The following is a 25458-nucleotide window of genomic DNA, read 5'->3' on the forward strand; positions in this document are numbered from 1 at the left end:
AGATAATTAAATACATGCCCGATTAAAATACAATTGATACATAGTAAAAACCCCAATAAAAATGATAAAAACCCCACCAATCCCCCCTCAGGCCAGCCCGGCTTGATCAAACAAGTATGTTTTCAGATCGCGGCGAAAGGAGCGCAGATCGGGCGCCGTCCGGAGCTCAACCGGTAGCTGGTTCCATACCTCCGGGGCGCCCACAGAGAAGGATCTCCCCCTGGGGGCCACCAGTCGACATTCTCTGACCGGTGGCACCCTGAGGAGTAGCTATACCTCCCAAGATAGTTCTGAGCATATTAATCCTAATAGTATACCTCCAGGATTTAATCTACCCCGACACATATGGGTGACATACAATAGAATTAGAACAACTCATGGGGTGTGTGCCAATTCTCTGTATAAATGGGGAAAGACACCTTCAGCACAATGTGATTGCGGGCCTCCCCGACAGACTATCCAACATATAGTGAGGGAATGCACTAATAGAAGATACCCAGGAGATTTTAAGGACTTCCTCTGCATAACAACGGCAGCTACTGACTGGATCTCCAAACTCGACATTAAACTCTGAAATGTTATTTCTGTTTTCCTCTTAGGTTTTATAATTGCTTCTTTTTTTCTGACAAAATGTGATCCACTGGAGAAGGAAATGGCAACCCACTCCAGTATCTTTGCCATGAAAACCCCATAGACAGTACCAAAAGGAAAAAAGATATGATGCTAGAAGATGAGTCCCTCAGGTCAGAAGGCGTCCAATATGCTACTGGGGAAGAGCAGAGGGCTAGTACTAGGAGCGTCAGAAAGAATGAAGCAACTGGGCCAAAGCCAAAAGGACGCTCAGCTTTGGCTGTGTCTGGTGGTGAAAGGAAAGTCCGATGGTGTAAAGATTCTTTCTCCATAGGAATCTGGAATGTAAGATCCATGAAAGCTGGACATGGTCAAACAAGAGATGACAAGACTGAGCATCGACATCTTAGGAATCAGCCAAAGAACTGAGGCCTTTGAGCTATGGTGCTGGAGAAGACTTCTGCGAGTCCCTTGGACTGCGAGGCGATCCAACCGGTCAGTCCTAGAGGAGATCAACCCTGACTGCTCTTTAGAAGGTCAGATCCTGAAGCTAAAACTCAAATACTTTGGCCACCTAATGAGAAGGAAGGACTCACTGGAGAAGAGCCTAATGCTGGGAAAGTTTAAGGGCAAGAGAAGAAAGGGACGACAGAGAATGAGGTGGCTGGATGGAGTCACTGAAGCAGTAGGTGTGAGCTTAAATGGACTCCAGAAGATGGTAGAGGACAGGAAGGCCTGGAGGAACGTTGTCCATGGGGTGGTTATGGTTCAGACACGACTTCGCAACTAACAACAACAACAACAACAAACCCAGTGTTTCTTAATCTCAGCAGCTGGGAAATTCTGGGAGTTGATGCCCACACCTTAAAGTTGCTGAGAGTGAAAAACAATCCTAACGGATGGAACCCGCGATCATGTAAGCAGAGATGTCCTGACCGCGCCCAGCCTACAGATTTGTGGCTTTAGCGTGGCATCAGCGGCAGGAGGAAGGCTATAGCTGCTTGTTTTACTGTCCGGGGAGGACGCTACGGCTGAGTGAGAAATCATCGCCGGCAAGACAGACCGGGAAAACACCTTTTCAAAGCCTGCACCGGGACGCACGTCTTCCTCGACGGCTTCTGCTTTGGTTCCCAGCCACCGCCACTGCCACTAGGAGACAGAATTGGAAAAGAAACAGGATGACTCAGCGACCGCCTCCCCCCACCCCCCGGATCAGGTTGGAGAGTGGTTCATCCCCGACCTCGTGTTCTTTGTAGCTGCCCGACTGAAGGGCCGCGGAAGACGGCAGTCTCGGAGACAGCCTTAGAGAAGTGCTCTCTCTTGAAGATCGGCAGAATAGCGCCGGCGTCGGAGGAAATGGGCTTAAAGCCAGCAGAAGCAGTAGCAGCTGTCCCACGAAGTGGGCGTTCGCCATGGCAGAGGCCATGGAAGACTGCTTCGCCGAACTTTTATGAAAGCCGGGTCCGAACTTGAAGGAAAATGGGATCCGAGTTTCTCCAAACTCACATACTTCGTCGGTTGTGGGAAAAGTGGGTGTATGTTTGGTGAGGGTATAGGAAAGTTCTGGCCAGGCCCGTTGGAATATGACACAAACACCCCAAACGGAATAGGAACGTTTCAGAGACTCAGATGGACAACTCTGACACTAAACAAATACTATATAATTCATATACATTATGATATAACTACAATCATGATAAAAACAATACTTTAAATATTATCATATACAGTATTTTTACAACCCAGGGCTCTGACATCTGATTTTTCTAATAAGATTTACAACAGGAGATAGACCCATCCCTAAGACTTTTTTCACCTCTCTCCTGAGGATTGCACAAGCAAAACCTGGGGGGTGGAAGTCTATAATAAAAGGAACATCACATCTGGCAGCAGATTACCCAGTCCTGGAGGAATAATGCTGAAGCTTAGCTGGCACCCTGGAGACTATGTTTATTAAAGGAACATCTCATTTCCCCCCTCAAATTTCCTCTAGAGTTTTGAGATCAAGTTATAAGTGCTCTCAGAAAATGACAATTGTCTAGCCCTGGGCATGTGCAAGTGTGTTTTTCTGTGTGAGTGTGAGTATTTTCCAATTTTTAAGCAGCTGCCAGAGAAAGTATGGGCAGTCACACTGCCTAGTTGTTAGAAAGCAAAATGATGAGCTTGTTCCCTGTCATTCCATGTAATCTTCGTTTTTAATAAAAGAATTCATGCCACTCACATGATTAACTTCCTACCTACTGACCACATGGCTTTTTTCCCCCTCCTGAAATGGTGGTAAGGTTGTACCATGAACCTGCTATCTCTTTCTTTTATAGACAGATATGCATGCTGGAGCTTCAGTAGCAATGGTTGCATGTACTAAAATAGTTTTTTGGTATAGTGCTGAATTCAGGCAGACAGAAAACAGGCACATTTTACTGCAGCGACTATGAATGATTATGAAAATAACTTCAATAAGAACAGTGCACAGACTATGAGGTATACTCTTGGCATCAAAAGATGGAAACGAGGAGAGAGGGGAAATCCTAGGAGGAAAAAAGCCACTATCTGAAGCTATGGATGGATAGCCAGCTTTGAAAGTGATCCATAAGTACAGTTTTTATACTTTACAATTGCTTGGCAAATCCTGTACCCTTTACAACGCCTTAGCATAAAAATCTCAACCAACACTTGCCCTTAGCGATTCTAGTACTGGAGTTACCTCTGAGAAGCGTGTAATAGCAACCTCCATGTGTAGCTGAAAAACGTGGAGGTGGTAAACGGTAAAGTTCGTTCAAAAAACCATGCTTAAGACAACTTATAGCTTTCTATAATGTTGATGATTGTCTCAGTCGGGCACATCCATTGCTTCGGAATGGCCACGTGCTGCAGTCATGAAAGCCAAGGGGCTGCTTGTTTTCGTTGCCCATCTCCAATTCGGGCAAAGGGTGGTTGGTAATCGACCACTTGAGCGGCGCGCCTTTTCTCAGAGGAAGAGGCAAAGCAGGGGGACAGACAGAGATCCCGAGAACAGGTGCTAAAGCTGTCCCAGCCTTGCGGGCGAGGTTAGGATCCCACATCTGAGCGAGTGCCTGCTACTGTTTCCGGCCGCTCCCTAGTGAGGCTGCGCGCTAGATGCCGAATGGCTGAGACGCCTGCTCTGCTTATTCTAGCGACTGCGGACCGACCCACTCGAGCCCGGGGAAAATCCAATCCCCGTCTTGCTGTCACCCAGGTCCTGCAGCGACATGGTGTCCTGGATCATCTCCAGACTAGTGGTGTGAGTACCAACTTCGGGTGGGTCTCGACCTGCGCTTTTCCCCGAAGAGGGGTCTTTGCACAGTGAAAGCAGCTTTAGTGGTGCCTCTGGGGTCTGACCGTTTGTGTGCCCATGTAGTTTCCACCGAATGCGACGGCTAATAATATCTACTCGGGCACACCAGCCATCTAAATTTAGCTGTTCGTGCGCTGTTGCCTGTCCCTGGTTTTCTTGTATTGAGCAGCAGTCGAGATCAGCGTGAGACTTAAAGTAGATTGCTTTATTCGAGCGAAATGTGTACTATAAATGGGCTGAAATAGCGACTGACTGTTCTTACCTTAGATTTAGCCATATACGCAGAAAGGGGTAGGGATCCCTTTAAAGCTTGCAACAGAAGGCGGCTTTTCGGTTATTCCCTTTGGGAAATGCAGCCGGGTATAGAGAGAGGGGAAAAGAATGAAAAAGCGAGTCTTGAAAAAGGGCAGGGAAAACCGCCGCTTTGTTATTAGCAATAGCAACCGTATTTCGGTCTCACCTGCCAGAGGGCGCTATCTGGAACGGTCCCTGAGTGATGGGAGTGGGGGAAAAAGTCTTAATTCTTCCTCTTGTAAATTAGTGCTCACTTTACAAAATGCATTAGGTTTTCTCCCTTAACAAAAAAATAACCGATCTCGAGGACGCCTAAATCTAGGAGGAGAAATTGAAGGGCGTCGACTTTTGTTTTTGGGGGGATTAGGGGTGGGGTGAGGCTGCTGCTATTTCACGGAGGGTGGGAGATGCTGGTACAGGAATTTTGGGCATTCTCTCTGGGAAACAAACAATAGAAACCATTTCCATAGAACCGTCTAAAACTAAGGCTTTCTTAGGAGAGACAGGCAGCAGGGGGGAAAAAAGGAAAAGAATTTGTGCTCCTAAAACGTAAAAAAACAAACAAAGAAACAACCACACACACCCCCAGCCATTTTTTTCTGTAGATGGTTCTTTTTGAATGGAAGTCTTCCTAGGACTTACTGAAATTCTGAGGACTCTTTGATGTTGGAGATCCAATGCCTTTGTTTGTTTGTTTGAACTAGATTGATTGAGCGCCTCCCTTCCAATGTGTCTGGGCCATAAATGCTAGCTGGGGTGATGGGAGTTGGAGTCCAACTCACCTACCTGAAGGGCCTGGGGAAGATTAGTGGGATTAGCTGTCTTCAATAGACCCAGTCACTGCCCAGCAGTTTCAAAGACAGGAGGATGGTGAGATTGACTTTTTACTTCCTCTCTGAAAAAGTCAAGAGCCTTTCAATGACACACCATACATTTTAGTGACAAAGCATTCCAAAGGCTGCAGAAAAGAAGCTGGCAAGTTCTACTGATACATCTGCAGCTGCTACTTTTTGTGGTTGGATGTTCATTTTATAGCTGTTTTTTTTTGTTTAAACAGTAGGAGTGTTTTGCTCATCTTTGGCTTAAGCAATGTGATGACATTTCAGTTGTTCTTGCTGCAGAGCTGTTTTTTTTTTTTACGTTTCCCTCCTTTCCCCCAAATTTTACATAATCTTGCTGCTTAACTTTACAATTCTATTTCTGCATCTTTTTCATAGTTTAATATACTTTCTGGTTTGATTTTTTTTAAAAACTCAGGCTCACTTTACAACATCTGGAAGATGTACATTAGTGGGGCTGTTTTTACCCTTACAAGAAGGCTGTTTGAAAAATGTGAGTTGATAATGGAGAAACAAAGGCAAATCAAAGAAATATTGTAATCGTGAGATCTTTCCTATACGTAGGGAGGAAGCAGCAATATATGTAATTATCATTCTTTGTTGGATACAATTTACTGAGAGAAAGTGTATGGATCCTTGTTTGAGATGTAACATTAGAAGAGTAAAAATACCAGGCGTTCCCTTGATTATGCAAAATAGCTTGGATGTATAAGAACAATGCAGGGCAATCAAGATCTGTCCTTTTTTTTACTTCAAAGGCCTTCTTCCAGGTTCCTGCAAATAGGGAGGAGCATGCAGTATATAGCATTTGCCCAAATGTGAGTCTGCATAAATTTACCTTCCTCCTCCTGAGCATCTTACAGGTACGTGGATGTCAACTCCCAAAATGTAATGGCTGTACTGGTTGGAGCATTCTGAGACTAAAGTGACACTTTATAGATTATGTCAGATGAACCCTGCCACATTTTATTTACACAGGAATTTTCAGTATCTCATAATGTAGAAAAATTAGTGAGAATTTGGAGGCAATATCACTTTCATTGTTAGAATAATAGATCATTAATCTATTGCTGCCACAATATACTCAGGGCTTTTTTTCTCATAGAACGCTCAGAACGGAGTTCCGGCATCTTTTTTGGATGGAACCTTGTAGGGTAGGCAAGGCGGGTTGTATAACATGTGTGAGTTCCGGCACCTTTTTCTTTTACAAAAAAGCACTGAATATACTTATATAAAAATAGGAACTTCATCAGTCAAATGATGTACCTTCCTCCTCCTATTTCCCCACAGAAACAATCCTGTAACATGGATTGGGTTGAGAAAGAGTGGCTGGCCTATAATTTCCCACCTGGCTCTCATGGCTAAGGTGGGGCTTGAACGCGCAGTCTCCCACCTTTTAGCCTGGTGCCTTAACCATGAAGATCAAACGGGTCCTCTGTTTAGAAAATATTTTCACATTTAAAAGATGTTTTCTCTCTCTCTCTGCTTTTTTGAAAAAATGTTCTCCTCTTGATATGCACGTGTTCAGGTCATGCATTTTAGTGTCATAGTTGCCTGCAACTGCACTTAGTGATGGATGGGAGTTTAAAATAGTGGGAAGAGAAAGAGGTGAGTTGAAGCTTTCTTTTGCATTCAAAGTCTGGTGGAAATATTTCTAAACTTTGTGGGGGGGGGAGGAAGAAATGGAAAGGGGGTATTATTTGTTTTGAAATAGTTGCACTCACAACATCAGGATTGGGCAGGCCCATTTCAAATATACTATGTGATTGAAGCATTTGAATGTGTAGTGTACCTCCTATTTCTCAGAAAAATACAGAAAGGAAAAAATAAAGATATGTCAATTTTGACAATTCTGATAACTACCTTCTTTCTGAAAGAAACTTTGTATTATATTTGGGGAAAAGGCAACTGGACTGTTTTTTTCCTTGAGGAAGAAAAATAAAACATTTCACTTCTCATTCAAGAAGCTTCATCAGTTCCTTTCCTCCACCATCAGAACTGATGAAGCTTCTTGGATGAGAAGCGAAATGTTTTCTTCCTCAAGGAAAAAACAGCCTAGTTGCCTTTTGTAGAAAAAAAAACATCTTTGAGATAACTATGACCTGGATGACGGAAAATCTCCACAGACACTTTAAAGTGCTCAAGCTTTGTATGCAAAAGCTCTTCTATTCTTGGTGATTCTAAGTAGACATGGATGAGGACTGTATTCCACAGTACTTTTTGCTGAATTTCTCCCAACTTTGAGATACCATATAAGCAATATTAAAAAAGGGAAGGGGAAATCCCCTATTCTATTAGGAAAATTGCAAGAAAAAATATCAGGGAAAGTTCAAAAAATATATATCCTTTTAAGACAAGAAAAATATAAAATTTTAGCAATTTTAGATAGTTAAAATTCATAAGCCTTTGTTTTTATGCAAAGAGAAGCAATATTGACAGAAGATTTTCTCTTTTTAAAATGTAATTTTTATTAAGAATTTTAATTACAGTAGTTAAAATTAATACAAACTAAACTTAGAGAAATGGATTGAGAGAAAGAATAAAAATGTAGGAAAAAAGAAAAGACAAATATTCTTAGTTATCAGATAAAATTAGTTTGACATCTGTCATTCCTTCATTAACAGAAGTAGAAATAATTACTGACAGTATTGTTGGTATCTTCTGGCTCCATTTCTCAAAGATTTCATCTAATATTTCTAATTTTTGTTTCATTTTGTAAGTCCCATTATTAATTGACATCAGACTTCTATTTCTTTTGTTATAATTTTTATTCCCCTCTAGTGTCAAGTTTCTAAAATCATCACTTGTCTTTTGTTATGAATTGCAATTGCCATTATAACCAAAATAAAATGTGGCAGGGTTCATCTGACATAATCTATAAAGTGTCACTTCAGTCTCAAAATGCTCCAACCAATACAGCCATTACATTTTGGGAGTTGACATCCACATATCTGTAAGATGCTCAGAAGGAATCAGTATTGTGCTACATGCAAAAAGGATAAAATGCTATAGTGAATTAATCTGTTCATCTGTTTACAAGGAGTAGATTGAATCAAGTGATTTCAACAGGCATCATTCATACAACTGACAGGAGCATTTAAGTTTTACTACCAGCATCCTCAAAAAGAGATATATCTGCCTCATTTCTGCAGATTTGAGCAGAAGGAGTGAAAGGATCAGCCATCTTACTCGCAATCATGGCAGACTTTTAAAGAACACTTAATTCACAAACCTTGTTTTCTAATCACTTTCAGAAATTATGTATTAATTATTCTAAAGCTATTAGAAACCTTTGGAATGACAGGCTTGAAAAATCTTTATTGCATGAATTCAGTCTTCAACTGAAGAAAAATTAACTACTGTACAAGCTTAAGAGCTTCAAGAATTTGTAACAAACAGCAAAAAGGTGTTTGTTAAATATGTTTTACATTAGAAACATTATTAAATACGTTTTAATCTAAGAAAGTTATAAATGGATAAGGACTCAGGTAAATTTGGAATATTACTTTTTACCATAAGATTTTGGGATTAACTCTAAACATTAAACGGTTTTATCAGTATACTGAGAAGGCCACAAATTAGATCAGACATGTCAAACACAAGGCCCAGGGGCCGGATCTGGCCGGCAAAGTGGTTTCATGTGGCCCGCGAAGCCATCCTGGAAACAGTAAGGGAACGGCCCCCCACTGCCTTGGCCCTGGCCCAGAGACCCTCCTCCTGCCAGAGACCCTCAGATCTGTCCCACTCCCGCCCAGGCTCCCATAGGCACCCTTGATGTGAACGATGTAGAGCTGGCCACACCCACCCAGTAGGCCATACACACTCTAGCCACGCCCACCCAGTAGGACACGCCCACCCTGGCCATATCCACCCGGCCCCCTGAGGGCAACCACAATGCTGATGCGGCCCTCAATGAGTTTGACACCCCTGAATTAGATCATAGTAGAAAAATGGCAGTAGTATTTGTATAAGAGAAGAAGATCAGTTAATAGAATTGACTCGTATGTAGTTACATCTCCTAAATACTTAACCAGTTTGGAATAGTGAATAGGTGAGAAATTTCTTCAGTTCATACTTTTGTAAATGAAATACTCAGAACAGGACAAGGCAAAAGAGAAAAGAGCAACCTCATCTATTGGCTGAGCTGGGAGTTCAATTATTCTTTAACCCAGATGCTGAAAAGACATCTACTCCTATATCTGAGAATTTTAGGCAAACTGAGAAGCTAAGCTGCGTCATCCAGTGCAGCTAAGCTGCGTATACCAGTTTGGCTTTGTTCATGGATGCCATGTCTTTCCTGTCAGTCTGCCTTATATCTTTGCTCACTCATATGCTTAGTAGCTAACAAATTCCACAGAGTGGCCATTAGTTTTGATACTTCAGTATCTACAATCTTCCAATCTTGCTTTGAAATACCCTTGACAGGGGACATCTGTGCCAATCAAGAACCAGAATCTAGAGGAATATTGCCCTCATTTCTCCACCCATCCAGAATCTTTTATAGGTTAGCTTTCATTTTCCCCAACTACTGCTTGCCATTGAAATAGGAGAAAAATAATAGTATAACCTTACTTTTTAAATTTATTTTTTTTCTCTTTGGAAGTAATTAAATACAGTATATGTGACTTTTACTGCAGCAAGAGTTTAAGAAATAGAATATGCATGTAAAAATGTCTGAACTTAATTAGGATTTCATCTCAGCATTCCATGCTAACTGCTGCTAATCCTAGCTGCTAGTAGAATGAACCTAAATCCAGCGTGGACCATGTCATGTTAGTGATAATTCTTCCAACTTTCTCATTAGGATACATGGATTATTATCATTCTAGACCAGTGATGGTGAACCTTTTAGACACTGAGTGCCCCAAAACCGCCCCACCCCACCCCGCCTGCCCGCAGAGCCATCTACCACCTCCATGGCCTGCTGCAGATCACCCAGGCAGCCCTGCAGCATCATGGCAGCCACACCCTCCACCCGCACCCTGCAGAATCATCTGTGTGCGATCGAGTCCGAGGGTAGAGTCTTGTCCCTGCTGTCTGGATGACATGTCCTTGGCTGCTCTGCTCTGTGTGGGCCACGCCCAGGGCCATCTCCTCCGGGGGGGGCTCCTGGTGAGGAGGGGGCCACGGGGAGGTGGAGCTGGGGAATGGTGTGCATGCCCACAGAGAGGTCTCTGAGTGCCACCTCTGGCACCCGTGCCATAGGTTCGCCACTGTTGTTCTAGACTTTACCATTTATTCAATTCTCACAAACATTCTGCATTTTAAAAAGCAAAAAGAAAATTTTGCGTGTATTGTTATTTTGTTTTGACAGTAGGTTTTTCAAATATTTAACCTATCATTGTACAATCTTTAAACATATTGGTTGTTTTTGTACACAATACTGAGGACTTGGCTCATAAAATATCAAAAAAATCTTCATTACTCAATTTTAATTAGCTTGAATTCTAGTAAGTGTAATTCAACTCTCTGCTCATTATAGAAAGACAAAATGGGGTAAATGTTAAGATGAGTCCCTAGTTCTCAAATGTACTAAGGCAGGGTAACTTAAGGTCTCTTCACCATCTATCGCCTCCCAATGGCCAATCCTTTCACCTGTTCTCCATTTTCCTACAAGTGGGGTCTAATAACTGGTATATTCTTGACCTTGACTTAATTGGGTCAGGTCTCCTTAAATTAGAAACAGACTTCTGTTTGAACTCTTTCAGTTTATGCTGCCAGGAAGGTTGCTTTTAACATATTCAAATCACAACACCTGTTGGTGCCAGTGGAAAGGCAATTTCTTGAACAATTTGTAGCTTTATGAAAACATACAGACTATCATGCACAGGTTCCGATTCGAGATTTGAGTGGCATGCCCATTTCTGGTAGGATAAAGTAAAAATTAACTCTGGATTTAAGAATCATATTGTTAGGCAATCAATTGGGCATGTATGGTGGAAATATAAAAGAAGACTGACTGAAAAAGTGACTTATCAACATTTGAAAAAAGGGACTCAAGATAAAGACAAAAGAATTAGTAAGTAAAGGTTTTCTTTGTGACTGGCTTAATTATTACAGAATTTTTGAAAGATTTAAACTTGATTTAAAAAAACGAGTTAAAACTGAATTAGATATCAATTTATGTTCTGGAGATGACCACTTAATTGCTAAAGTATATAAAATGTACCCCTTCATGGATTACTGCCTTGTCATGGCGAAGGGGCTTGCGTAATTCAATGAAGCTATGAGCTATGCCGTGCAGGGCCACCCAAGACGGAAAGGTCATAGCAGAGAGTTCTGACAAAACGTGATCCACTGGAGAAGGAAATGGCAACCCACTCCAGTATCTTTGCCATGATAACCCTATGGACAGTACCAAAAGGCAAAATGATATGACACTGGAAGTTGAGCCCCTCAGGTCGGAAGGCGTCCAATATGCTAAATGGCTGTCTGAGGAAGCTTTGCAAATAGCTGAGGAAAGGAGGGAAGTGAAAGGCAAGGGAGAAAAAGAAAGATACGCCCATTTGAATGCAGAATTCCAGAGAATAGCTAGAAGAGATAAGAATGCCTTCTTAAATGAACAGTGCAAAGAAGAAAACAATAGAATAGGGAGGACCAGAGATCTTTTCAAGAAAATTGGAGAGATGAAGGGAACGTTTAATGCAAAAATGGGCATGATAAAGGACCAAAATGGCAGGGACCAAACAGAGGCAGAAGAAATTAAGAAGAGGTGGCAAAATTATACTATACAAGAATGAGCTTAACGTCCCTGATAATCACAGTGAGGTGGTCACTGACCTCGAGCCAGACATCCTAGAATGTGAAGTGAAGTGGGCCTTAGAAAAGCTGAGCAACAACAAAGCTAGTGGAGGTGACAGTATTCCAGCTGAGCTATTCAAAATCTTAAAAGATGATGCCAAGAAATTAAAAGATGCTTGCTTCTCGGGAGGACAGCCATGGCAAATCCAGACAGCACACTAAAATGAGAGACATCACCCTGTCAACAAAAGTGCATATAGTCAAGGCTATGGTCTTCCCAGTTGCAATGTATGGCAGTGAAAGTTGGACCATAAAAAAGGCTGAGCGCCAAAGAATTGAGGCCTTTGAACTATGGTGCTGGAGAAGACTCCTGCGAGTCCCTTGGACTGCAAGGTGATCAAACCAGTTAGTCCTAGAGGAGATCAACCCTGACTGCTCTTTAGAAGGCCAGATCCTGAAGCTAAAACTCAAATACTTTGGCCACCTAATGAGAAGGAAGGACTCACTGGAGAAGAGCCTAATGCTGGGAAAGATTGAGGGCAATAGAAGAATGGGACAACAGAGAATGAGGTGGCTGGATGGAGTCACTGAAGCAGTAGGCGTGAGCTTAAATGGACTCCAGAAGATGGTAGAGGACAGGAAGGTCTGGAGGAACGTTGTTCATAGGGTTGTGATGGGTCGGACACGACTTCGCAGCTAATAACATAATAAAATGTTATTCAAGATGAACCTGGAAGATGAATATAATGCTAAAATGGAAGAATGTATGGACTAATGGATTAAAATTTACTTTTAATTTTATTTTGAAATAATTTTTTTAAAAAAATGATGTATTGTTGGTATTTGACTCCAGATAGATTACCAAAAATGTATAGAGGGACTTCTAACAAGTGTTGGAAATGTAATCAAAATCCATTTTATCCTGTGTGGTGGCCTTGCAAGTATGTGAAAACATTTTGGATAAAAATTATAATGATGATGCAGAAAATACTTAAGATACAAATATTAATGAAACATGAAACTTTTCTCTTACTTAGGTGTTATGGATAAATCAATTGAAAAATAATTTGGGATGCTATTTCTTTACATGGTGACCACTGTGAGGATTATATTCACTAAGCACTGGAAAGGAAAAGAGATGTTGACTATTGAAGAATGGATTTTAAAATTGAATGAATTAGCAGAGATGGCAAAATTAACTGCCTTGATTAGAGATAATGGACTAGACAGCTTTATAATAGACTGGAAACCATTTGTGAACTTTCTACATGTTAAATACAATAACAGATGGTTAACAGACAGATTTGAAGACTAGTGTAATATTTGGGCTAACCTAAATATACAACTATTTACACACCCACTATGTAAGGAGAGGAGAATTTATTAGGCTTTTTGATTTTTCTTTTCAGCATCCAGCCAAAGTGGATTTTTTTTCTATGTATGATATTGGATGTTTGGGTCTTTTTTTTTCTTTTTTATGTACATATTTTTTCTTTTTTGTTGTTATTACTATGGATGTATGCTTTTTTCTGTTTTCTTTTTCTGTTTTTTTATTTTATTCCTATTGATAAAACATAATAAATATATACATAAAAAGAATATCGTGTACATAATAATCTCTTTTGAGATATCAATTAATTTGCATTGAATTGATATTTTGCTTTTTCTCCTGTTCTTACCTATTTTCAGATTATTTTTAGTTGACACTACCTTAAAAACTATGAACAAGTCAAGACTGAATCGCTCAGCTGATTGATATTCATTAAACAGCCTCCTTCCTTCTCCAATTTCCCACAATTCTCCTAACAGCTTTATCTTCCATTCAATCAGCTATTCTTTCTTATCCTTAAATGTGTTCTGAGATCTTGATAAGTAAGATATCTTTTCCATTTCCGATATTATTGCTACTTCTTCTAATTCTTCGTTTGTCTGAATCTGTTAGTTCCTTTCTTTAGGTCCTCCATCTCTGGATCTGCTTCCTCTGATTTTCCTTCTATTTTCTGTGTTGCTAGTTCCTTCCTTGTAGTCATTTTCTGAGATTGTAGATTTAGATTAAAGAATTGTTCTTTTATCTCCTTTGTGTTATTTTTAGTCTTATCATGAACTAAGGCAATTGTCTCTTGCATTGATTTTAACATAGAAAGAATTACTTTCTAAAATTCATCAACATTTTCTTGTTGGTATGTCAAGCTGGGGACTTTGGTAACAGGTATTAGGGATGGTTTTTTACCATTTGAAGCTAAGTATGGAACATCCATTTTGTTTTTGTATGTAGTCTTTGTATCCAATCTATTTAGGGATTTAAAAAGTTTCAGTCAATTGTCATTTGAACTCCTAATTATCCAGCTGGCCTATCAATCTGTCCTTAAGTCTCTCCTCAGCAAATATAAGTAAATTTCAAATATTTCAAATTTTTCTGTCTAATGAAAAATGCATCCTTTCTGTCCAGAGAAAGAAGAGCAATTAAAAATTGTTTATCAATCAAAGGCTTATAGTCCAAAGTATTCCATCATCTCAATCAATAATGAATGTTTTTTCTATTTGGAAATAGCTCCATGACACAGCTCTAAAAGTCAATTAGTATTTATATTCATAGTCCAGGCAGGCCAGTTTCATAATCATTTATTGTCTCTGCCACACAGATAAGCAACCCAAGAGGGTTTTCCCCCCTTTTCCCAGCTGCAATCTTCAAAGTGAAAGTTTCTGAAAATAACAAGTCTTATCTGAGTCTGGGCTTCCAGCCAACTTTCCTTTAGGCATAATAAATTGTAATGCTGTAGTTCGCCACTAGATGTCACTGACACCATCTTCCAGCTTTTTACATCCAAACTTATATTACAAGCTTTTTAAGTCTCTTTTTTTTAAAAAAAATCAAAAGCACTTTTAATCCCCAAATTTCAGAGTTATATATGTGTATTGCTTCCAAATTAATCTTGTAATTTTCTCTATTTTCCCCCAAGCAAATAATTTGCCACTTTTCTTTTCCTGAGGGAATGGGGTGGAAATTCCCCTTCCCTCTCTCATCAGGGAGGATTCTTTGCTTTGGGCAATTTTCCCCCAGGAAAAAGTCTTAAAGTCATAAAGAAAGGATAGGGTCTCACCCAGTTCCATCCCCATTGCTTGAAAGTTGCTGGTTAATGCTTATTTTCTTCCATTGTCAGCAGGTTCTGACTGGCCACACGAATGTAGCCAGTCTTTCCCCTGCCGGTTTGGAGGGCTTCCTCAGATCAAACGGAAGGGCCAATACCCTCCCATGATCAAAGAGGGTCACCTCCTTCTCCAGCGCCTCTTTGGGGAAACTTTTCACCCTTTTTAGAGTCCCTAGTAGGGTGAAATTGAATGCAGAAGATGGAGCCCCATCTTCCTATGCCCATTACACCATGACGACAAACTGAAAGTTCATGCATGTTGTTGTTTAACCATTCAGTGGTGTCTTACTCTTGGGGACTATAGGCAAGTGCTCTCCATGCTATCCTGTCAAGCACAACTTCTTTCAATTGTTCAATATTCATCTTTGTATCAGCTTTGATGTTATCAAGCCAGTTAGTTCTTTGATTGTTCTTCTTCTTGATCTACTAACTATTCCTAGCATCAATGACTTCTTCAATAAACGTGCATACATGAAATGGCCAAAATAAATAAGACATAATGTCAGGACCCACCTCAATCCACATCTTAGGAAATAAGAACTCTTGGATGCAAGTTTAGTCCAAAAGGAAAATGTTTACTAGGAAGGAATCGATTGTGGGAATACAAGACGGAATCTGAGAAAAGTTACATTTCAATCCTATATAAACCATTCCCATTCCAGTCCCTCCCCTCATCCATTTGGTCAGGCTGTCGTCAGTTGCTAGGTGTCAGGTCCTTCCATGGGAAAGGGAACTCTCCTTGGTTTTATGGTTATTGCTTCCCTTTTCAGTTGTAAATGAAGACACAAACCAGATCTGTCTGTCCCACTCCCTTCCCCCGTTAAAACATCCCCTGTTGTTTGAAAATCGCTTTAGTAACCATCCTCTCCCCCCCCCCTCGGAGAGATGGCAGAATCCCCAGTAATAGCACGTTGTTCTACCTATACAATTATGAAATGTGATATAAATGGATTCTGACACATAATATTGTGATTTTATCTTGTGATGTGTCTGGTTTTATACTGTTAGTAGATTTTATTTTATTTTATTTTTTAATTCCATTTATATCCCGCTCTTCTCCGAAGACTCAAGGCGGCTTACAAACTTAGCAGTAGCCTTCATTCTATGTATATGCCTGCTTATTAGGGCTTTCACACACACACCCAAGCGGCATTATTACAAAGTCAGCTTAATTGCCCCCAACAATCTGGGTCCTCATTTTACCTACCTTGGAAGGATGGAAGGCTGAGTCAACCTTGAGCCTGGTGGGATGCGAACCTGCACTAATTGCAGGCAGCTGGTGTTACTGTTAGTTGCTCTGGCTGTCCATAGTATACAGTTCAAGGGCATCAGTTCTTCTTTGATCAAACATTCTTAGTCCAACTCTCACACCTATACATCATTATAGGGAAGACTATTGCTCTAACTAGCCTGCTTTTTGTATTTATTTTTGTCTCTGCTTTTCCAGATCTTATTCATGTTAACCATTGCAGTGTGTCCTAAGCTTATCCTGCATTTCATAGAACTGTCGTTGTGAACAATTTTTGATCCAAGGAAAATAAATTATCAAGCTAGTTCAATTTTCTTCTTGTTGATTTTAAACATCTCATGCCCATCTACTTTTTCACTTTCATCATTGATTTTTCCAGATCTCTTTTTCCAGGTCTTCCTTATTTTCATCCAATAGAGTTGTATCTTCTGCAAAGCTCAAATTATTTATAGTTCTTCCTCCAGCCTTCAATCCAACATCAAATAGTTTCAGATCTAATTTACACATGATTTCTTCAGCATACACATTGAACAAAAATGGTGATAAAATACATCCCTGTCTAACTCCCTTATTGATCCTGAACCAAATGTGGACGACACATTTATCATCATCAAAAGAAATGCACCGAAAGACTTTCATACCCTACCAAAGTCCATCTTCCCAGACATGCAGTTCACAGTAGAGGAAGAAACAGCTAGACAATTACCATTTTTACATATGCTTGTCAACAGGCAGGAAGATGGAAGCCATAAAACCAGGGTTTATTGCAAGGCCACCAACATTTCATGTATTCTTAGTTTCAACAGTAACTATCCACTGTCACACAAAAAGAGTTGTGTCAGAATATATATGGCAGGGTGCGAACCCATTGTAGTACCTAGTAAACAATTGGAGAGCAGGTACCTACATGAACAATTCAAGCAGAATGGGTATGCACAAGCATTTATTAGAAGATGTCTGCACAACACGGAAGGGAAAGAAAAGAAAAAAGAAGGTAAAAGACCAATCACTTGGCACACCCCGCCATACATCAAAAACATTTTTGAAGCAGTAGACCGTAGCTTCCAAAACCTGCAAGTGAGCATCACACACCACCCAGAGGCTATATACAGTATGAGGACAAATCATGCATTGCAATAATCACTTGGAGGTGGGAGATACTTTAATGTATCCTACTGGATCCCCTGCATGGATTGCTCCTTTTACTATATAGAATGGACTGGGAGGAAGCTAACCACCAGACTGCAAGAACACAATCAAGCAGTCAAATGAGGAGACCTGAACTCATTCATAGCATCACACTGCAATGAACAAGGTCGTACATTCAGTTTCACAGCTACTAAGATTGTTGTCCGAGCAGGTACAAAATAGCCAGGGAAATGATTGAAACCTAGGAAACAGGCCCCTTGTCAGTCAACAAGAGTGCTGATTTACTACCAGCTTATCAGATACTTAAGAACTTGGCAGCACAAGGAAACAACAGGCAATGATTTAATAGCCAGCAATTAATACCACAATTATCAAATAAAAAGACAGACACAACGAGGCACCACATAAATACTACAAAATAGAATAGTCCAAAGCAGACATTCTGGTAGAGAGAAGATCCCAGAAGATGAGCTCCAGCAGGTGTCTGAAAGCTCAGAAGACTAAATCTCTGGTCCTGGTGACTGACCTAAATTAGATCTTGCAACATTATCCTGGGACACATATATATGCCTTCATTCATTAGAATTAGTCTGCTTGTGGCTACTAGAGATTCTAGGCTGATTTCTCTTTTAACTCCACTCCCAGGTCCTGCCATCCCTTCCCTTATACAGACTATTCCAATAGAAGAAAACATATGTAGCTCAGGTAACGCAAATAATCAGTGCTGTTGAATGTGAGATGTGCTCCCTAGGAGACAGATGGTCTTCAAACACCACACTCAGTAACATTGATGATGTGATCTGGTCAGGTAGTGAAACATCTCCAATCAAAAAACAAGCTCAGAGACCACCATGAACTCCACATGTACAGACTAATATCTATTCAGAGTCTTAACTCTAGTTGTTTATGTTTCCCATTGGAGATTTTCTTGAGGTGCTGTATCTGATTCTCACAACTCTGTTTTTATGGCCTTCTGACTGTTTGCCTATGATTTTAAAAATTTTCTCTTTACCCTTTGTTTCTATAATGTTTAGTTTTAGTTTAGTTTTATTAAATTTTTATACCGCCCTTCTCCTGAAGGACTCAGGGCGGTGTACAGGGCAATAAATATCAGAATATAAATACAAAAGTTAAAAGAAGTTAAAAGAATTAAATAATCATGCCCAATATAATACAATGATTAAAACTATGTTAAAATTAGACCCAACCCCAAACCCATCAAACCCATCAAACCAGGCCAGATTGTTCAAATAAATAAGTTTTTAAATCGCGCCGGAGGGAGCGAAGGTCGGGGGCCATCCAGAGCTCAACCAGCAAGCGGTTCCATAGGCCTGGCGCGCCCACAGAGAATGCCCTCCCCCTGGGGGCCCCAATCGACATTCTCTGATCGGAGGCACCCTGAGGAGGCCCACTCTGTGGGAGCGCACTGGACGGAGGGAGGTTGATGCCAGCAGCAGGTGCTGCCGTAGGTAATCCGGACCCATGCCATGTAGGGTTTTATAGGTCATTACCAGCACCTTGAATCTCACCTGGAGGGCAACTGGCAGCCAATGCAGCTCACGGAGCAGAGGTGTAACATGGGAGTATCGGGAGACCCCCAACACCACTCGCGCGGCTGCATTCTGCACCAGTTGAAGCCTCCGAGTGGTCTTCAAGGGCAGCCCCATGTAGAGAGCATTGCAGTAGTCCAAACGAGAGGTCACGAAGTTAATGAAGTTAATTCTGTTAGTTCCTCAAGAAAGGGGAACCGATTTTCCTAATCACATGGCTCATTGGCAACATCAGGGAGTGATGCTATCTAAGGCACAACACATTTGCAACCAAAGTTGGAGGGATGACTGGTGATGACATCCCCTGGAAGACAGATGGTGGCAGCAGTAACTACTGTAAGAAGCAAAATGCAGGACCAGAATATGTAGATTCTGAGGGTTTCTGAGAGAAGAGAGTTGAGATTTTTAACCTTCGGCCTTAAAGAAAAAAAGGTTTCTCTAACCCAAAAAGCAGAGTTATGTGCCATGGTGGCACAGTGGTTAGAATGCAATATTGCAGCTAACTTAGGTCACTGCCAAGAGTTCGATCCTGACTCAGCCTTCCAACCTTCCATCTGTTAAATGAGGATCCAGATTGTTAGGGGCAATATGCTGACTCTGTGAACTGCTTAGAGTGGGTTGTAATAGCACTATGAAGCAGTATATAAGTCTAAGTGCTATCACTATGGCTAATTTTGTGGGATAAAGTCTATTCAGTAAATATGTGAGGATAGATCAATATGTGCCGGTACACCTTGATGTCACATTCAGCAAGTTAGCTAAGTTTTGAACTGCTAAATAATTTAAAAGGAAAGATAAGCAGGAATACTTTCTTCCATCCTATTGTGTATGAAGGGACTTTGGGGCAGTTTTGATATTAATGATGATGAAAAATTTATATATACTTTCTTGAGTTCCCCATTTACGTGAGTTTTTCAAGTAGAGCTTGCAAATTACCTTTGCTGTAGAGTTACCCAAATTATTGTGATATCTCCCTGATAGCAAGAAAACTACCATTGTATTACTGCAGAATAGTTACAGATGCCAAACTAGTCAGTAGAGGGAGGTGGGAGGATGGCTTTTATTTAGCAGCACCAAGGAACATTTTGAACTTGCAAGGAAAAGGCTGTTCTTAATTTTCATTTAGAACCATTAAAATGATTGAGTTGAATAAGGATTTGATAAGCTATTTTTTCTTGATGGCATTATGTCTCCAGAATGCAAGCTGTATTTATAATAATATAAATAATACAAAATAAAGAGAAAATGCGCAATAATATGGTTATAATAATGGAAAATATGGTGGATAACTTGACTGTAGAACATGTCTGCCAGAACATAAATTGAAATGTTAAAAATCTAGCAGTGTTTCTAATTGTTTAATAAAACAACTTCTAATCATGGTTCTCCATATTGATTCTGCTGGTATGTCCTTAACTTTTTCCCCCCAATAAGAGATTCTTAGTGATATCATTAATTCTATGATTTTATACTTCTCAGATGTGCAAGAACACACAAAAACGCAAAATATTTAACTTTAACCCCAACTTGCAGTAATCACAGAACTTAAACTCAGATTGTTTGGGGTAAACATGTGAGTTAAAAACATTCAAATGTATAAATCAATTTATATTTTATTTTAATTACTGTAGCTGTGTAGGCCTAAATTAAAAACATGGACCTCCTATTATGGCACAGTTTTTGGAGTTTCCAACTATCTAATGTAATCCATCTTTCCCTTTTTTTCAGCATTATTGATAATAGCCTTGCTTTCTTTTTATTAAGCTTCAGTGAAAAATCATGTTGGATATTGCTGAAATTCTATATGCATGTTCAGTGCTTTTTTTCTAAAAAAAAAAAAAAAGGTGCCGGAACTCAGAGGTGCTATCACTGGGAGCGATGCCAGTGTCTTGCTACGGCATTGCCACCCGTCCTTTACACCCCCACCCCTGCGGCTCGGAGCCACATGCCACGGGGATTCCCCTCCCCACAGCCGCCATGGGGATTCCACTCCCCGCAGTTGCCACGCTGCAGCTCGTGCTGAGCCCCCACTCGGAGCTGCTCCAAACTCCGACCCAGAGCTGTGTTCCACATGGCAGTGGTCTCTGGCGCCAAACAGCTGATGGCCTCCGGCACCAGCACTTGTTCACTTACTGCCCCGTTGCTTCCAAATGCAGTAAGTGAGTGAGCGAGTGAGCAAGTGGTGTTTGGAAGCGATGGGGCAGTAAGTGAGCGAGTGAGCAAGAGGCCTTTGAAAGAGACGGAGTGAGTTGGGGAGAGACTGAATGAGGTGCCTTTGAAAGAGACGGAGGAGTGAGTGAGAGCGACTGGAGGCTTTTGTGAGCAAAGTATGAGTGAGTGGGGGGGCTTTTGCGAGTGAAGGGTGAGAGAAAAAGGGGAAAGTGAGGGGGAGAAGGGAAAAAGAAAAGGCACTGACTTCTGACTTCCTCTGTTACAGGAGTAGAAGGAAGCATTAACATTGAACCTCAACTTTTTGCTTTTCTATAATATTATAAACTAGCCATTTTTATAACAATAAATGAATCTAACCAATGAAACCCAAAATACCCCCCCTTTTTTTAGTTATCAAATTTTTGACACCTTGTTAAGCACTGGTGGTGCTTGAATATTGTCATGTCCTAAAAGTGGTACAATTTCTGAAAAGGTTGAAAAGCCCTGAATTAGGGTCTAACTCTGGCACATATAATACATTATTCAAAGTTTCCCCAATACCAGGTACATACATTTTACCTTCCCCCTTTACAACAGACTGTTGTCCATTAGCCAAGCTAACAAATGTTTACTTAGCTAGTCTCAAATTGGAAAACATTTGTGGGTCATTTGCAATATGCTAATTCACCCCACTGTCTAACAGCCAAGTGTTTTTTTTCAGTTAATGTTGTTGCCAGAGAAAATGTTGGTTGTCTCGCTGCTCCTCTGTTTCTCCTCTCAGGGCAGCGTCTCTGGAGAACCACACTTGAAGCATCGTTTCACCGTGCAAACTTTCTCAGCTACTCTGCCAGCACCCTGGGATGTAGCAGTTCTAAGCTTGGGCTGTGTGTTGTCATCCACTCTCTGCTGCTTTTCCAGATATTTCTGTTCCTCCTCCAGAAACCAGCCAGTCAAATAACTCATGGTTAAGTCCTTCTCCTGCGTGGACTCTAAACTGGTCACTATGCCATCCCATTAATTGTCCAATGAACTGAGCACCACATAGACTTTATGTGACTCAGTAAAAGTCATCCCTCTTTCCTCTAATTCTAGGAATGTCTTTGTCATGGACTGCAAATGAGTAGACATGCTCTCTCCCAGCTTAAGCTGTGCTTTATATAGCTTTCTTGTCAGCATTACTTTGCTGCTCACAGTCCCTCTCATGAATTCACTGCGCAAAGCTTCCCAGCACTCTTTAGCAGACTGGAGACCCCTCACGTGTATCAGGTGGCTATCTTCCAAACTCAGGATTCTGCTGGCCAATGCTTTCTCATTCTTTCTCTGGTCCCCATCATCCAGGACTACAGGTGGATCAGCAAATATCATCCACAACTCCTCCCTTTGCAGGTACATCTCCATTTTCAGACTCCAGGAGAGGTAGTTTGTGTCAGTCAGACGAGACACTGCAAAACCTCCTCCCATTATGCTGATGGAAGCCATGTTGCCTGCTTCTTTAAACCACCACAAACGACAACAAACTACAAGCCTCAACTCCTCTGAGTCAAACTCTCACTGGCTTTCTCTTCACTCTGAGTGCATAACCTGTCAGAGCAAGCACAATCTTATTGCACTGAGATAACCCAGGAGAAAATACAGTAAACAGTGATCTATATTAAAGGGTGGTTTATATTACACTATCTACAACAGGGCTTTTCAACCAGTGGTACGGGTACCACCTGTGGTACATTGCCACCTGGCAGGTGGTATGCAACCATCCTAGAAAAGTGGTAGTGGGGGAGGGGAACAAGCTGAACTGGTGGCAGCACCACACAAGCCTGAGCGAGAGATGGCTGGAGCTGCAGGGCTGTCAGGGCCCAGCAAAAGCGCCAGGATCAGTGCTTCTTCGAGGCTGTCAGGGCTCAACGAAAGCACCAGGATCAGTGCTTCTTCGGGGCTGTCAGGACTCAGTGGAAGCTCCAGGATCAGCTCCAGGCTTCAGCGCTTCTGCTGAGCCCAAAGTGACCAAAACCTGCTACAACCACCCAGCAGATGGGAGGAATAAAAACGAAACACCCCCGCTGCCAAAGTTAAAGTAACTCAGAGAAAGATAAGGGGGAGAATAGCTGTAAATCTTTGTAGTGACTTATAAAGTGAAAGAAGAAAAAGGAAAACTGCTAATGGAGTAGGCCAGGGGTCCCCAACTACTGGTCCTTGGACCAATACTGGTCTGTGGTATGCCACAACCGGTCCACACAAACAAACAAAGCCTCATCCGCGGGATGCAGGCAGCACACAAAACCACACACCTTCCAGTCCGCGAAAAAACCTCTCTCCATGGAACTGGTCCCTGGTGCCCAAAAGATTGGGGACCTCTGGAGTAGGCTACATAAATAATTAATTTGCCTTAAATAATTCTGAATGTGTGTCCTTAGAAGAAAAAAACTGAATGAAAGCTGAATTTCTTTTCCCAATATAGCTATGAAGAAGAAAGGTCTCTGTTAGATACTGGGTTCGTTGCTTCAATGATGAGACGAGGCGAGTGAGTTCAGCAAAGATCATTGTTTATTGCTTGCAGGAACTGAACTGAGAAACAGGGCTGTGAATGCAGCAATTTATACCCTGGCCTCTAGACAGTGGCCAATAGGTTTAAAGCAACCTATTGCCGCCCTAGAGGCAGCCAATGCCGGCGCTGGAGACAGGTTGTCTGAGCAGCTGGGAGCCGTTAGCCTGCTTCCCTGCTTGAGCAACCTTCCAGCAATTAACCCACGTGATATTCCTTTAGCAAGACAAAGCCTAATATATTACAGTCTCACTGACCTGATAATGAGCATTTTTCTCTGACATGAAGTGTGATTTCTTAAAATCTGAGTCCTCACACTTAAAAGAGTGCAAAAGCCACTATGTAGGACAAAGTGGCAGAAGACTAGCAGAACGCATCCACGAACACCAGTCAGAAGACATAATGAAACTCTTTGATTCCACAATATATGGACAAACTTAACCATAGTTTTAGCTGGGAAACTGTGACAATCCTTGACCAAGCCAAGTCTAGAGAACCCTGGAAACTTGGCACTCTGATAAATTGGCCATCAATAGGTAGACATAAACAACATCTACATACTGTTCAAAAGAGACAATCAATAAGTCAAAAAAGGAACAAAAAGACCAAAACACCTCCCCACCAGCAATCAACACCCAGATGAGCATAGACCAACACCAAGATTAACATCAGGCCAACAATCAAGAAGTATACAATATCCCAATCAAGGCACTGTCAAACAAGCTAATAGCAAACAGTTGTTAAAGCAAAACAACAACAAAATAATATATATTCTTCTCACACATGTATTATATGGAGATAAAGATTTGTATGTAAAGGATTATTACTAGGGGACTGGAAGCTAAAACATATAAGGAACGGTTGCAGGAATTGAGTATGTCTAGTTTAATGAAAAGAAGGACGAGGGGTGACACAATAGCAGCGTTCCAATATCTAAGGGGCTGCCAAAAGAAGAGGGGGTCAACCTATTCTCCAAAGCACCTGAAGGCAGGACAAGAAGCATTGGGTGGAAATGTCAAAGAGTCAAGGAGAGAACCAACTTAGAACTAAGGAGACATTTCCTGACAGAACAATTGAATTGCCTTTGTCAATGCTCTAATATTTGAGGTTTTTAAGAAGAGACTGGACAGCCACTTATCTGCAATGGTGTAAGGCAGACATGTCAAACTCGCAACATCACGTGACGTCGCGTGACGTATTGGAGCTTTTTCTCCATTGCCAGCAATGGGGTGGGCGTGGTTTCCTGATGACACGTTCGACCTGCGGGCCGGCAGTTTGACACCCCTGGAAGGTTTCCTGCTTGAGCAGGGGGTTAGACTAGAAGATCTCCAAAGTTTTCTACCATATCATCACTATATAATTTATATCTATAAGCAATTCATTCATAAGTTGGGCATGACATCAGATTTCAAATCATTGAGTAATTGAGGCTATTAATTTATCTCTTCAGTTGTGAAGGATTCTTCAAAATAGGAATTTTGCAGAGAAGTCATTTTGGTTGTCCAACTATTTCTGTTGTTCTTTTGTTGTTATTGCTAAGTTGGGTAGCTGTATTTTTATTGTTTTTCATATATTTCTTTTCCTGTTTTTTCTATTTTGCAATTTTTGTAATTTTTTTGGGGGGGTAAACATTAAAAAATAAAAATTGTTAAAATAAAATTTAAAAAATGAGAAAAAAAGAAATATGGCACTGGTGGTTCAGATAGATGGGAGGCATGATCTTGTTGTAAATCTGTATTTTAACTGGGAAGGTAGATTTTAAATATGTATTTAAATTTTTAAATTGTATGAGCAACTGAGAAATTCAGTTCAGAAAGAAACATTAAACAAATAATGAAGTAATCACTCAAAGATATTTGAATTAGATCCCATTAAAATCAAGAGAACAAGTTTCTTATCATAAGTGCTACC

General features: G+C 40.9%; 1 protein-coding gene across 4 annotated transcripts in view; it reads left to right on the forward strand.

The window, feature by feature from the left end:
• Positions 1-3700: 3700 nt before the first annotated feature.
• Positions 3701-25458, forward strand: part of LOC310650383 (receptor expression-enhancing protein 1) — a 62766-nt gene continuing 41008 nt past the window's right edge. For all 4 annotated transcript variants that reach the window (XR_014494359.1, XM_083379319.1, XM_083379317.1 and 1 more), the window contains exon 1: positions 3701-3832. Coding sequence is in view for 3 of the 4 variants with exons in the window: in XM_083379319.1 (XP_083235445.1) it covers positions 3801-3832 (32 nt within the window). In the remaining variant the exon portion in view is untranslated. The remainder of the gene's footprint in view (positions 3833-25458) is intronic.

Source organism: Vipera ursinii (assembly GCF_947247035.1).
Source record: "Vipera ursinii genome assembly, chromosome: Z".
NCBI lineage: Eukaryota > Metazoa > Chordata > Lepidosauria > Squamata > Viperidae > Vipera > Vipera ursinii.